General features: G+C 40.5%; 1 protein-coding gene across 2 annotated transcripts in view; it reads right to left on the reverse strand.

The window, feature by feature from the left end:
- Nucleotides 1-240: 240 nt before the first annotated feature.
- Nucleotides 241-15,497, reverse strand: part of prex1 (phosphatidylinositol-3,4,5-trisphosphate-dependent Rac exchange factor 1) — a 78,701-nt gene continuing 63,444 nt past the window's right edge. The window contains exons 27-41 of one of the 2 annotated variants that reach the window (XM_042228140.1): nt 13,871-13,959; nt 13,125-13,207; nt 12,310-12,400; nt 12,077-12,205; nt 11,943-11,984; nt 10,923-11,140; nt 10,368-10,470; nt 8,283-8,426; nt 6,551-6,665; nt 5,824-5,890; nt 5,634-5,678; nt 4,914-5,089; nt 4,591-4,693; nt 2,480-2,547; nt 241-2,359 (exon numbers count right to left, since the gene is read on the reverse strand). In XM_042228140.1, the coding sequence (XP_042084074.1) occupies nt 2,317-2,359; nt 2,480-2,547; nt 4,591-4,693; nt 4,914-5,089; nt 5,634-5,678; nt 5,824-5,890; nt 6,551-6,665; nt 8,283-8,426; nt 10,368-10,470; nt 10,923-11,140; nt 11,943-11,984; nt 12,077-12,205; nt 12,310-12,400; nt 13,125-13,207; nt 13,871-13,959 (1,516 nt within the window). In that variant the 3' untranslated portion in view covers nt 241-2,316. The remainder of the gene's footprint in view (nt 2,360-2,479; nt 2,548-4,590; nt 4,694-4,913; nt 5,090-5,633; nt 5,679-5,823; nt 5,891-6,550; nt 6,666-8,282; nt 8,427-10,367; nt 10,471-10,922; nt 11,141-11,942; nt 11,985-12,076; nt 12,206-12,309; nt 12,401-13,124; nt 13,208-13,870; nt 13,960-15,497) is intronic. The other variant, XM_042228141.1, reaches the window with a different exon arrangement.

Genomic DNA, 15,497 nt, shown 5'->3' on the forward strand with positions numbered 1-15,497 from the left:
GACACCAGATTATATGCACTATGACATCAAGCACAAATATGAGAATGAGTAAGATGAAAAAAGAAACCATCACAATGGTCACTCCTGGTATTACTTAGTCACAGCCTGCTGTCATGGTGTGAAAGCATAAAGATGTAATCATCTTTTTGACTCATGCAAACTTACACGGAGCACATACATGAGCATACATAGGGTCCACTGTAAAGAAGAAAGGGTTAAAGAAACAAACAAACATCAAAATGAAAATAAAATATCCCGAAGGACATCCCAGCCGCCACTGGATCAGCCAACAATACTGCTGCGCTGAAAAGTTTGTCGTACTGAGAACATTTTATTCACTAGCTTGTTAAGATTCCATTTACAATGATAATTTTTAGAAAGTTTCAACAACAACAACAAAAATCCTTTTTACAGTTATTTGCAAGCAACAAAAAATTGCAGGTAAAGTATATACAATTTGAAACATTAGAATAATGTAAGTACATGTGTAATCAGTGACATGTATGTCCTGCTACACCGACATGCTGCAATCATTAGCTAATTTGAACCGGTAGCACAGTTAAGACCAGGTTATGATAACTAACGCTGCACTGGGAGTTTTATCATATTTACAGTGCTCGAGTTAAGAGCAACGTTTGATAAAGAAAACTAAAACAATGCAAATAGCCATGGGTTTTATATGCCAACTGATGGATGTCAATTTGTGTTGGTAATGCTACTGCCAAGGGATGTGTAGGGACTATTCCAACATGAACCAAATAAAAAATAAAAAGATCACATGACCTGCTGTAATGTCAAGTGAGGTCCTTGAAATCCATGTCAAACCTTTTTTAACAGTCAGAAACAAGTTGTCAGTGAGGTTACCGTTAAAAAAGAGAATCAGGTTCTCTTTAAATGCACAGTTAAACATACAAAAAGGTTTTATATACTATATTATTTCCATAAAATATCATCCAGTTTAATTTATAGCAACTCTCTGCTTTAATTCTCTACACGACCTCACTCCCCCTCCCTCTGGCACTGCTACAGCTTGTATGTACAAACTAATAATAATAAAATGGTCAGTAAACTAATGTTACTGGGTTTTTTCAGTCATCAAACAGTCCCTTTGTTCACATCACCAGCAAACTGCATACAGTACTTTTTTTCTAACACTGAATGGACCAATTTTTGTGCTTCTTTTAATACCTAAAGTTAACACAATCGTTTCAAGACAACATAAAAGCCAATTGAAAAAAACAAAAAATCAAAAGGTGTCTTAGTTAAGTGAAGGTTATCCTTCAACTAGAAGACTTGAATTAATATATTAATAATTTAACAGTATCCTGATAACTTGGCTGCTTGATGAGAAACAACCTTGTATAGTTTCTTCCTTTGTCCTGATTCTGATTAGCTAGCTTCAGTACATCCATCCCTTGCACTCCCTGAAGATTAATGTAACACATAAATAAAATGAAATACACCAGAGCAGTTACATCCAAAAGACGGCATGCCATTGGTCCTTTAAATACTGTTCAATACGTAGGCTGGAATGCTTTTAGATTCTTTTAATACCCGATATAGTATAAGTAGGCGATAAAACGCTCCTTCTTGGACACAATAAATAACTATCCTTCATATAGTGCAGTAATACAGTACTCACACTAAACCTACAGTAATTGCACAGAAACCACATGCAGCAATCCCACCCCACCCCATGCCATCTTCATCTGCCCCTCAATCCCTACTTCCATTTCTCTGTCTAATCTTTAACTTTCTGCATCTTATATGAATTACAGGGCATTCAAGTATTCTACTTCACTCGGGGTCCACACATTGAGCCCTGGGGAACGCCAGCCTGAACAGAGAAACACGCAACTCTCTGGATTTTGCAGTCTAAGGCAAAATGAAATGTCTGCATTTAGGATGACAGTCAGCTACAGGTAGTTTGGTTAATCCAGTTAATAATACAAGCTCAACTGTGAGAATAACCACTGTGGACATTGTCTTTATGGGGCCTCCTCATTTTTCGTATTGTTGTGAATATTTTGAACCGGTTGTTAAGCCGACATGGTTTGGAAAGAGAGCCAACAGAATAATGCTGCTATATGGTTAGCTCCAGTAAAATAATACATAACTAGTCCTGAGACTCAGGTTGCATCAGTCTCACTGTAGGTGCTCTGAAGACTCTAGTGGTATCCACGCCGGAATGATCCCTGTGTAAGCGGGGCAATGGGGAGAGGCAAAGGTTTTCTACTGCCAGTGTCTCTATGCTCCTGTCATCATCAGTTCCTCATTCACCCTCTCTGTGATGACTTTGCTGAAGTGACAGTATCCTTAGAGGTCTCCATCTGAGGGTGGCAAACATAGCTTGAAGAGCCTGTTTTAAAAAGAAAGAAGCAAAACTTCAAATGAGGGGAATCCACCCAGATTACATATGAACAGTGCAATTATCTGAAAGGCATGGCTTAAGGTGCCTAGAAATGGTTTCATTCAGTACCTTGGAGCTGATGGAGGCATCTGGTCCATTACCTTGAGATTTTTAGCAGACAGCTCAACTCTTGCCCCCTTATAAGAGAGAAAATATATAAGCTAAAAGCTCAACATAACAGACAGCTTGACTGCCATTAACAGATTAAACACAGAAAGCTCTCCGTGTGCTCATATTTTATGACAGAGGCATGGAAAGAAACAAACGAAATGCAATATGAAAAATTAATAACAGTAAAATATGAAAAACAGAAGTGCTAATTGCTGACAAATAATGAAAAGTTGGGTTTAGAACTGCTCATTACTGTTCTATAATATACTACAACACGCTCTTAAATGTCCAGCAAAGGGAGCTACATAGGATTTCTGATCCAGTGTGTTCACGCATCAACTCAATTAAGTTGAACTTTGCTGTCTATTTAAATAAGTCCTAAAAGATTGCATTTCAAACTAACAAAATAATCTATACATATTTCTTGTTTGGTTGTTTGTATAATTAGATTGATGACCATTAAAAGTTCCTTTCACTGGAAAAATATTGAAAACAATTTTTAAATGCCAGTAAATGCAATTAATGTGGTGCCATGCATCTGTAATGTGTGCAGAATGTTGCTCAATATAAGACCTTGCCTGAATGTCAGCAGAGATTTTTCTATGATGTGCATGTTTGTTTCAGCTTTAATAGCGCCTTTACACATGACACGTTCACTTATCATCATGGCGGCAGGCTATTTGTATTTGTGCACTAACACCACTGAGTGGTCCCTGTTCTCTTTAACAAAATTGATGCAAAGAACCTCTCCCTATCGTTAATTCTCAACCACTCTGCTTTTCTTAGATACTCAGTTGTACTCGTTTATGTTACTGGGCTGTTGTAGTTGTGCTTTTTAGCGTTAAATGTCTTTGCCAGTCTTTTGTTACCATGTCAGAACTTTGTTCACCTTAAACTAACTAACTGGAACTGGCGCTTAGCCCAACTCCTGAAAAACAACCTCACACCATTATCCCCCCTCCACCAAACTACACTTGCACAATGCAGTCATGTACGATCCTCCTGGCAACCGCCAAACTTAGGCTTGTCCATCAGATCGCCAGATACAGAAGCGTGATTCATCACATCTCCACTGCTCTAGAGTCCAGTAGCAGCGTACTTTACATGGATCTGACTGGATCTGATGCTTTGCATTACGCTATGTGATGTAGGGCTTGGATGCAGCTCCTTGTCCATGGAAACCCATTACATGAAGCTCTCTATGCACTATTCTTGTGCTAATCTTAAGGCCACATGAAGTTTGGAGGTCTGCAGAAAATTTGCAGAAAGTTGGTGACGTGTTCACAATATTTTCCTCAGCATCCGCTGACCCCGCTCTGTGATGTTACAAGGCCTACAACTTCATAGCTCTACTTTTGTAGAAGTAGTCTGCGTGTCTACCTGCATGATTTTATACACCTGTGGCCATGGAAGCGATTGGAACACCCGAATTCAATGATTTGGATGGGTGAGTTAATACTTTTGGCAATATAGTGTATATGGGGATTCCAAATATCACGTTACTTTGGACCTCTGACCTTTTCCTCAAGCTCAAACAAGGTCAAACTTTGATTCTCAGCATCACATTGTAAGTATGACATCCAAATATCATGCCACATTTGACCTCTGAGCTCACCTTTACATTTCACTACTCTGCCTTTCTTTCAGGTTGGCCCCAAAGTATGTTATATCTTTAGAGAAAGTGTTGTCAAGAGAAAAAAATAGCTGCCTAGTTGGTTAAAAATATACTGTAGTAAAATATTATCTAAGAAGCTCAGGTTATTCATGTCCAGATATTTACAAATCAGTACCTATTATGCCTTACGTACTCCTACGTTGTGCTTTTGTAATCCAAACAAACACCTGTCACGCTACTGTCCAACAAACTTCTTAAAGTATAAAGAGAACAATAAAAACAAGATACAAAAAAATACAACACTGTTTCCTTAAAAGTAAATAGTGCCCAGAGAGTGCGCTGCCCTGTCGAAGGATTGTGCTCTCCAAGTGTTTCTTGTTTTATATAATAAAATAGTTGACTCATATTTTATAGTCTTGATTTTAACAGGACTGAGATCTTCTTAAAGGTTTACCTGTTTACGCATTATGTCCATGGTCTGCATGATGCAGCGCGGTATGAGGCCATGGTTCCTGGCTAGGATCATTGCCTGCTCCAGTGTCACAGTCAGAGTACATCTGCAAAGAACATGAAGGCCAGTGATTAATAGTGTGTGTTCCTCTGCAATAAACACAAAAATGAAGTAAAATGAATTTGAATGGCGAGGTTAGGATGAGTTTGTGAGGTTCCAATGGGGCATGTCATTGACTCTGCACTGTGTTATTTTTATGCAGTCTGACAGTCCAGTGACACAACAAAAAGCAGCATAATAATTCTGTGGTGTGGTGCCACACTGACCTCTGCATCCCTGTGCCACACATGGTGATGTGGCAGGCTCCCAGGCGGTTACACAGCTCAGAGGACACACACAGCACGCTGACACCTGACTGGTGGCCTTGGGCAATCGGGCGCATGTTGATGTACGACTGCATTAGCCGACAAAGGTCGTCCAGCGTGTTGAGGGGTCTCAGCAGCTACAGGGAGGCGGGAGGAAGTAAAGGTCAGGGAAGGTTAGCCGTTAAATGCACTGCTAACAAGATGATTCAATAACACATCACAAAAGACGTCACCTTAACAAGCCGCTTAGACTACTGTTGACTTTTTAAATCGCTTTCAAACCAAGCAAATTAAAAAGTCTCTCATTACCAAGACAAAAAAAATGCATTGAAGTGAACAGAACACTCCAAAATAATATAATTATATTCATGTGAAATATTTTAAAACATGGGACTAGTAGAGTAACTGACTTGTAAGATGGAGAACAGAAATGGGGAGAAAACAACCATCAAATACAACACAAGAAAGTCTAAATCTGCAGTTTTTCTCTTTCTATATTAAAACTATGATCTATTCAGTTTTAATTACTGCAATCTATTTCAACTACAGTCAGTGTGGGACACTAGAAGTTCAAATGGACACCATCTATAATTGCTGGGGTTAGTTGGAGTTAACAGGGAGGGTCTTGACAAGCTATGGAGGAGTTTCCGGTGGAGGGAATGACACACCAGTTCATCTTACTTTGGAAATGCTTGGTTGAAGGTCTCTAACTTCAAGGCCCAGTATCTGTGCTTGCATTTATATTCAGTCACAACAATATATATATATATAAAAAATTGACTTATGTTACAATAACAAGACAGATGCTACATATGAAAAGACCATACAGACTACTATAAACTCATCAAGGTTAAAAACAGTATATATTTACCTGGTCTATCTTCATTGCTGTGGTGTTGGAGTCTGTAGGGAGATTTGACTTCTCCAAATAGAAAGCTCTGTGGGGAGAGAAGGATTTTTTTTTTTATTCATTTCAGGCACAACAAAATACATATATTGAACATAAAGTGCACAAAACAAAAAACAAAAATTACCTGAAAAATTACGTTCTCAGTTTTTTAAACTCTTCATCGGGTTGGAAAAATTACTGATTTGCATCCTGTGACTCACTTTTGTTGGAGAGCTGACTCATCTAGTATCTACAGATTTTGTAACTGCTAAACTGAGTATTTCATCATTTATTAACGCCGCATTGTTGAATCACTTTCTGGGAATTAGGGTGCACATATCAGTGACCACACACGATGTAAAAACACTGCTATATAATAGATGTAGCACATCTTCGATCATAAACCATTAAAACTTCAAGAGTTAATATTTATATCGTTCAACACGTTACTACTTGAGAAACAGTACCACAGTCATTTTGCTGTATATGTAGCTAAATCCTGTTCGTTCATGTGGGAACTGCTCAAGGACTCCTCTGGATACATGATTAAGTTCTGACCTTGAAAGCTTGACTTTCACATATGTAATATACAAAGTGCAGTTTCTGCTTGTTATGCAACACCAAAGGGTGAACTCTCCCCTTGAGGTGAAACACATCTTCAGTGCCAGGAAAGCCAGTGAAGAGCGGTAGTGAAGAGTAAAACAGGTACCTGAGCCTGCGGTAGTAGGCCTTGACTTTCTCCAGTGAAACGGCATTAGTGCGCTGCTGGAAGTCCTCCATGGCAACGCAGTCCTGCTGGGACGCTCCCTCTGGACGCTCCAAAGCTGGAAAAATAGAAGCCACATAGTTAGATCTATGAATATTTAGAGAATGACACACGTTTTATAACACTGCCTCTGTGCACCACCACAGTAGAACTCAAACCAAACAGTCCACATATGACTCAAGTGTAGACTTCCAACTATAATTCAAGGGATTCGTTTTAGGAATTGCAGCCCTTTTATACAGTCTCTCATTTTCAGGCTCAAAAGTAACTGGGTTAACTAACAATTTTAAAGATAAGGACTGTATTTAATAACTGGATAAATGGTTTTTATTTATTTATTTTTTGGTGTTAGAGCATCGTCGGCAGACCCGACGATGTTTCCATGAACATGCTTTACAGCTTCTCTTTATTGACCACTTTTCACACACGGTTGCTGTACGCATACAGCCGGCTGTAGCTTTTCAGCTCACAGCCCGACACACACCAACACAACAGCATAGATAGCACAGAGTTAAGGCGGCGAGGCGTGATTGCAGGTGCCGCTCAGCGTGCGTCCGCCTCCCCTGCAGCGAGCGCTGCAGACCACGCCCCGCCACACACATTAACCAGGTAAAATACATATTTAGGCAGAATTTTGCAAATATCTATTTTTCATCTTTTAGCAGCATAGTGCTTTTTTTCTTTTTTAAAAGTCAGGTCAAGGCTCCAAAAGCCCAAAGGCGATATAAGGGTGGCGGCTCACAACAGTTTTTGTTTGCTGGATCATTTTAGTTCAGCTGGGTGTCTTTCCTTTTGTTATATTTCTTTAAGAGTTCAAAATGTGTTAATTACATAAATAAAATGTAATTTTCTCTGTAGCACTTCATGGATTTCATAAGCAACACACCTTAGTTGTTCACACAAAGCATAAAGGTAAAAAACAATATATACAGTGTTATCTTCATTTTAGATGTCAAAAAGTATTTGCGGCTCCCAGTGTTTTCTTTTGCGTGGAAACCGGGTCCAAATGGCTCTTTGGGTGTTAAAGGTTGCTGACCCCTGGCCTATGACTTTAACTTTATGTAACGTTTGCGTGTGTGAGTGTGCATATATGTGACAAAAATATATCCACATTATATATATATATATATCACTGTGCTTCCCCATAGGCTGCAGTCAAGACTCTTTTCCAGTAGGTGGCGATGTTTATCTGCAAATCTGCACTACTAAATGTTTTGGAGCACTGGTGTATTCGGAAATACACGGTAAACAATATGGGGTCTCTCATGAGATTAATGATCCGATGAGGACTTGTGCATGGAAAATTAGCAGCTAACTGGCAGACTGGTATAATGCTTTACTTTCATACTAGGCTGACAAAGACTCAGGGAGCGCTAAAGTGAGTGTTTTAAATGGTCAATACAAGGCTTCAGTCTAACTTAATAAAATCAAATAAAGTTCTAAGGAAACGCACATGTGTAAGAGGCTGAAAGGCTGCATGGTGCATTGAGTGTTTTAATGATCCAAGGCTATATGTGTAATGTATATAAGTGAATTTGTGCCTGATGCATTGTATGATTTGTTGCTTGTTCCACAGTAAAAGGTTTTGAGTAGATACTCGGCTCTACTTGCCAGCGCTACGTCATGTTTTACTAGCTGAACTACACCCTGGAATTATGTTCTTTGCCTTTCTTACCTCTGGTGAACAGGACAGTGTGCAGTTTGAGGCTGCCTCCATTCTGCAGCCGACTGGGGAGCTCATTGAAGTGACAGCTGTCCAGGTAAAGGGTGACCCTCAGGGCATGCCTGGTGCCTTCCACCTGGTAACACACTGGTGTGTCTGCAACACACATATAGAGATGAGGGAGAAGTTAAAAAAAACAAGAAACAAAAAAGGTGTAGGCATGCCCTTCTTGAAAATGAAAACATGCAAAGCGTGTTGCATTACATTTTAATACATTTAGATATTGTGTACTAAAATGTAATGCTGCATATGTCTAGCAAACACATATTCAGAGTTCATTAATAGCTGGGTGTTAAATCAAAAGCTAAAAGAAAAACTTAGGACAGTAACCTCACTGAAGATTGAATTTATTGAATTATTTGATTTATTTTCAGGGTTTTTTCATTTGGTGACTGATTCCAAGTTCTCATGGCAGCTAGCTGCTAACACTGTCAACCTCTGGGCGACCACTTTTGATCACAAGGCAGCTGCACAGCGAGGTGGGAGGCAACGGGTCTCCGACCAGTTGCAGTCTGACTCACACTGGCTGCAATCACAGATGAGTGGAGGTTTGCAAATAACTGCATTCTAATTTATAAACACAGACAGACTGCCAGATCCATGTGCAGGACAAATAAACAGAGGCACCTGATTTCTGTAATAACCCTTTAAATTGCATCAATATCTGGCACATTTTTAGAAATTGTAAGTTTGAAAGAAATTGTGATGAATCTATAAAAAAATATAAGATAAGTAATCATTTATAAATCTGAAGCTGACTTGTGCTCAATTCTCCTAACCTTTTCTAGCAGTGATACATGAGCACTTGTCAGAAAATGGAAAAAAAATGACCTTTGCTGCGTGACCTCTGGGGTCAATCCTTTTTTCTAGAGAACCTACCAAGCAATAACCTTGTGGAATTGGCTGTGATCCTTTCAAGGTCCTTCAGACTCTGTGGTGCTTAAACGTCTGTACCTTACATATACCTCTCATCCCTCTGAAAATGCTGTTAGCAAATCAATAGTGTCCAATGGACTGTGACGCCAAAAACCATCTACCTGCACTGCAGCAGTCTGAGCTGATGTCAGCAAAGAAGCTTGGTTAACATTAACATTTTTTAATAGCAAACTGTACCAGACTGGACCTGTAAAGTATATCTATCCCCACATACCTGCCATACGTAAGGAATACAATACTAATGACCGATAGCAATACGTTAGTGCATGCACTGAGTGATGTTTTTGTGTAAAATATATGCAAATGTGCACAAAATATTTTCTCCAGCCAAGCATGAACACAAAATAGCAAATTCCTGCTTCATCCACAGATTTGCCTTTTAAAATGGGAAGTGCACGTTGCGCTTTTCCTTTGAGCAGCAATCTCTGCTGGCCACTTTGAGGCTGTTGAAAAGAGGAGCGATTCACGATGCAGTCATCCTTTGTATCTTTGACTTTAAGGGTTTCCGGTAACCCAGAGCACCTTTAGTGAATGCAGATACCAAGCTTATTAAAGCCACAAATGCACCCAGTTATGTAAAGATGTCCACAAAGCCCACTCTGAACAACCTGGTTGCATCCTCAGCTGAAACTACAGCACTGCACTATAATAAATGCTTGGACCCTTTGGTGAATTGGCAGGAGAAAGCTTACTATTATCATGCTTCAAAGAAATATTACTCCAATATACCGCATACTGCAATTTGTGTTCTTAAGTACTTCAATATTGTTTTTATATTATAGGGGTGCTTATGTGACATATGTCAAGTGTCTCTCAGCAGCAATAAAGATTAAAAGAGGCGACCTTGATATCTGAAATGCTCTGCCCTTGTTTAAGGTGATTTATGGAGTCACCACAGATCTGTCTGAGTTCCTTTTCAGCGGCTCTTCATGGAAAAGAAAATGAAATCTGCAGTGGCATAATGGCAATTTCACCCTAAGCAGCGACCACGCATCCACACAATAGAAGTTCATTCAGAATTGGTGAAACCATACAGCTGCTCATTAACGCCAGTGCGCTTTGAATGAGGCAAGTCAGTCTTTGTTGATGGGAGTCTCTTACTTGCTACTAGACACTCATCCTCCAGTTGCCTGAAGAACACAGTGACTTTGTCCAAATCCGACAGGGCCGCCTTGGTGTCCTCCAGCATGGTCCGCTCCTCTTTCTGCCCGAGGAGAGAAAGAAAGCTCAGAAGTTGCACCAGAGTAAGAGTTTGGGTAGTTGTGGTGACAGCTGTGCGGCTACAAAGTCATACAGACTTCAGAGTATTTGATTCAGAAAGACACACACACAATAAGAAAAAGCTGCAACAGGAAAGTTATTATTTAAAATTTACGCCAAACTATGAACCTTGTTGTTTTTTTCCCCTAATAGGTAAATAAAGCTACTTTCGGCTGCTTCCTCATTCATGAGCACTCACCTCAGCAGGAAGCGCTGCATATTTGATTAAGCAGGTTTTTACATCAGATGCCCTCACTGAGGCAGTCCCCCAAGGGATTCGTGCCTCTTCCCAGGCTCCAATTGAGCATCTTTGGGTTTTGTAGGCAAATTTGCAAACTACAACGCTACGTAGCCAACTTTCTAAGAACCAAACAAAAATACAAAACTTGTCCTCACCAGGTGTGGAGCCAGCGTGGACTGGAAGTGCAGCAAAATACCAATGGCGGATATCTGCTCTAGCCACTTGCGGCTGGTTTCCTTGCCGTCTTCTTGGTACTCGCCGGCATTGTTGAAGCGAGAACGCAGTGCAGTCAGCACCTGTTCGGCTAGCGTGCACAGAGCAGCCGTCGCCGCCTGGCAGAAGATCACGTCCCTTCGCAGCTGCAGAGATGTGTCTGGTATTGGTAGGGGAGAAAGAAAGGAATGATAGCGCCAGTGACACAGAGAGTTCAGGGGGCACGCGACGACTAGGGACTTATGAGGAGTTGAAGTGGGTGAAAAAAAGCAATGAAACCAAAGAGGACAACATAAAACAACATCTGCAGCAGAAAAAGGAAGTTCACTGTGGAGGAGAGGGTAAGGTATCCCAGTCTTACTGTAACCTCTCTTATTACATATCCTGAACTTGCTCTAATGCTTACAGTTGATTCTATTGGCTTGAATACCATGAGAGGATATCTGCCATTGACTAATGCCATATGTCACTGGAGAAAGTTCAGACTGGAGTATGTTGTGCTCTGAAACCAATCTTCATTCCAGCACATAGTCACACATCTGATTATGACCTTTTTGACAAAAATGATGCTAAAACTTTGATTTAATGATTTGTATGATTTGATTGCACTGGAAATGTCTTCATTACTTTCTAAATAAACCTACATAAATATACATGTGTATGTATGGGATCCTTAAAATGAGGTTTTAAAGATTTGCAGAATTCCTGATGTGAAATTGGCTGTAAGTTCATATGATGGATGACCTCATATGCAAAGAGCTGTTAGAATAATTTTAAATGCTCCTGTTTTGAGACCTTTCTGGCTGCTTAAGACCTGAGTTCTGCTGGGCGACTGCACGGTCCACCTCTTCTGTTAATTTTATGGAAAATTAGAACTGGATTGAACCTAGTCTGATTATCTGCTGCTGAGCTGATCTGAATATAAACTGATTTTCTCTTCTACCAGTGACACGCTGCTCTACCTGTGCACTTGAGCAGAGCCAGGAGGATCTGATTCTTTCCATCTATAAAGAAAGAAGAAAAAACAAGATGGAGTGAGAGATTGTAACTGTATATGAACACGTGGCATGCATGCACGTATGCGTTTTCTACTAACCATCCACAAATCTCTGTAGGCTCTCCACCAGGGTTTTGATAGAGGTGGGCAGGTTCCAAGGGTCTTCCTGGATGTTCTTATGGATAACGTAACGACAGCGAACAGTCCAGTCTTCGGTTTGGCGAAACTCTGTTCATGTTAAACCAGAGAACTTGTAAGCCTGTGCGCCAGCTCTCTGACAGAACCGTAGTGACACCTTTCGACAGTGCTTACACACACAAACAAATCTGTACCTGGCTGGCTGTGGTCAGAATAAAAGTGCTTGGTCTCCTCGCAGGCCTTGGTCATGACGGGTCCTTTGAGCAGACTGTTGATTGAGTCAACCTGCGTGCAGGAATAAAAGCATGCACACACTCAGTTAATGAAGCTAGTTTTTCTTCTAGTTCACTGCCTCAGACTCCACGCACCTTTCATTCTTTTCTAACTACCGCTTTTATTTCTGCGCCGCTCAAGCGCAAACACACAAGCTCACACACAGAACTTTGCAGTAACTTCTGGCAAAGGTTTTCCAGAATTAACAACAACAAGGCTTGTGTTAGCAGGCCCCCTGAGCTGCTGTTTACATGTGCAAAGAACTACTGCAGCCAAAGTAGCTGTGCCCCTATCACCCCCCAACTCTACCAGCAGGGAATCAAAGGACATGGAGAAGAGATGAAACGACGGACGCATGTCTTCAACTTAGTCCGTGCATCAGTGAAAGCTTGTGCGTGTTCAAGGAGACAGAGTGGAGAACAGAGAAAGAAAGGAAGTCATGAGATGAGAGAGAAAGCCAGAATCCCGAACAGAGGACAGCAAGCCGCATGAGGTAACTCAGCCCAGATGCCGACTGATTACCATCACAGTGATCTGTTCCAAATGGTTAATGCTGACATGTGTGTTCCCTGTTTCTTCATCTTTAACTTCTACATCTAGTGGCTGAGTTTAAAGTCTGTTTAAAAACTAGGGTTAGACTTAGGCCTGGGCTTAGGCAAAGCACTTTGGGGAAATACAGCAAAAAATTCCAAGTTAATCAGGAATTACTTATTCCGAACTCAACGGTGGAACTAACCTGGTTGAAAAGGTGCTCGAGGCAGCCGTGCAGCTTGTCCTGTTTGTCAGAGGGAATCCTCATGTCGCACGGCAGCTCGTCCCCTAGTTGAGAGTAAAAACAAATAGCTGATGAGAGGCAATAATCACACTTTCTACAACAAGTATTAATTTTTATTCGACCATCTGGGCTTATTAAAACACACTTCTCTCCATCTGTCACTGCAAAATCTGACCTGAGCATCATATTAGACCGAATGAAGGCTAATAAACTATTACAACGCAACATCTCGGCGTGAGCTGTTCATGACTTAACGCTGATAAAAAACAAAGCAATAAATAGCAGTGGACACATACTTGGCTCGCTGCACATTATTGTGGCTTTAAATGAAATGCAGCTTCTATAATATCCAGCCACAGTCACCTCCAAGCTATATCTAGAGGATTTCTGTGTCTTGGGAAAAAACAAGGTAGCACAGAGTAAATCATGAGACGGCTCACACAGATTTATTCTTACGGAAATATCCTTTATTTCTTGTTTTTAAGCATCCAGAAGTGTATGTTTGCATAAGCCTAGCTTATATTATTTACATCCAATTAACTTTGGAACAGAGATCCTTCTTTTTTCCTTTGAGCTGGCTTTTCATTCCAACATCGGATCTGATCCGATCAGTGTGTGGTGTAAAATCCAATGTGGAGGAGAGCCAAAACATTAAATACACCTTGCTTATTTACACATGCACAGATCAACTTAAAGCCGTTTATTACCTGATCCCATCTCATCACTCCCCAGGTAAGAGCTGTTACTTCGCACACTGGTGTAGGACAGGACGGAGTCTCTGTTGCTGTTGCATTCACTGTAACAATGAGCACACACACACACACGCACACACACACACAACACACACACACACACACACACACACACACACACACACACACACAACACACAGACACACACACACACACACACACACACACACACACACACACACACACACACACAAGAGCACCCAGTTAAAAAGCATTAGGGAAAAAAGGGCTCATTCCGTTCTTAAACCACAGAGAGGATTTGGAAAGCTGCATCTAGTAATTATGCTGCCAAATAATCCTTGTGATTGTAAATGCCTTTTCTGATTTACAGTATATGAAACCAAAGGCAATTAAACGCTTCTCACAACAACAACAACTGCTGCTGCCTTACACAGAGCTGCATTCAGTAAAACTGTAGCTATATCAGATTCCCAAATAAATCGGATATAAATCGCGTGTGCATAAAATGGAGCTCTCCACTTTACAAAGACGCTTTTATGAACAACTTCTTTTCCTAGTTTTCACGTTTAGTTGGGACTGTATTCCTTTCTTCCTTTGCTGGTGTGCGGAGACAATTTCAGCCTTAGCGGGGCTGGTATTTATAGTCATACATCGATGTGATTCACCATGATTACCGGGAGCAAGTGGAAGATTTATGTGGCTCAAATTATACATGGCTTTAAGTGAGCACGCTTGCAATCCCCCTCAGAGAAGCTCAGAATGATTCACAAGCTGAATTACCATGACAAATGGCCTACAAGCGACTACAACCTACAAAACACCATCACTGGCTTTGTGTTGCTTTACTATTATCTGGGCTGGCAGGGTGACAAAGTGGGGGGAGTGGAGCCTGGATATCACCTGCTGGGTTATTCTGTGGTGTCCAATGTATGTAAATTTGTACTGTTGGGATGGTGGGGGTGGCTACCGTAGAGGTGCTACAATGATAACTTGGCTTGAATGCTCCACTGGCTTCTCATAAATGTGTGCAAAAACAATATCACATACTTACAGTAAAATGATATAGGTTCCTCTCTTTATACTGTATTATTCCCTTTTTCTATCTGATTCATTATAGGGAGCTGCATTTCCTCACTGAATTCAGAGGCATGCACACAAACTTGGCTTCTGCCTTTGTCTCACACACACAAACACACATACACACAAACACACACACATGGATAGAGAAGGTGACATCCAATTTAGCTTCACACATCTCCTGCCAACAGTGTGAGTACGACTGTGATAATTAACCTGTCCGCAGTAATGGAGAGCAAACACACCTCTGCACACAGCTCTCATGGTCTCACTTACATTAAATTATATACAAGATGATATCTTTTTAATTGTTAATACAGGCGGGGTGATAGTGAACAACTCATTAGCAACTTCTGACATTCCTACTTAAACTGTAGCCATTTGTTATACGCTATTTATGTGCTATTCAATGCAATTTAAAAAAAAAAAAAGGTTTAAAATATGCTAATAATGTCAGCATATTCACTAAAACAGCTTGAATGATTATATTCTTCCATAATCAAATAGACACTTAATATATTTTTAGCACATTTTCCTAGAAAAG

Source organism: Haplochromis burtoni, unplaced genomic scaffold, assembly GCF_018398535.1.
Source record: "Haplochromis burtoni strain Fernald_Lab_line unplaced genomic scaffold, NCSU_Asbu1 Contig_307, whole genome shotgun sequence".
NCBI classification, from domain to species: Eukaryota; Metazoa; Chordata; class Actinopteri; order Cichliformes; family Cichlidae; genus Haplochromis; species Haplochromis burtoni.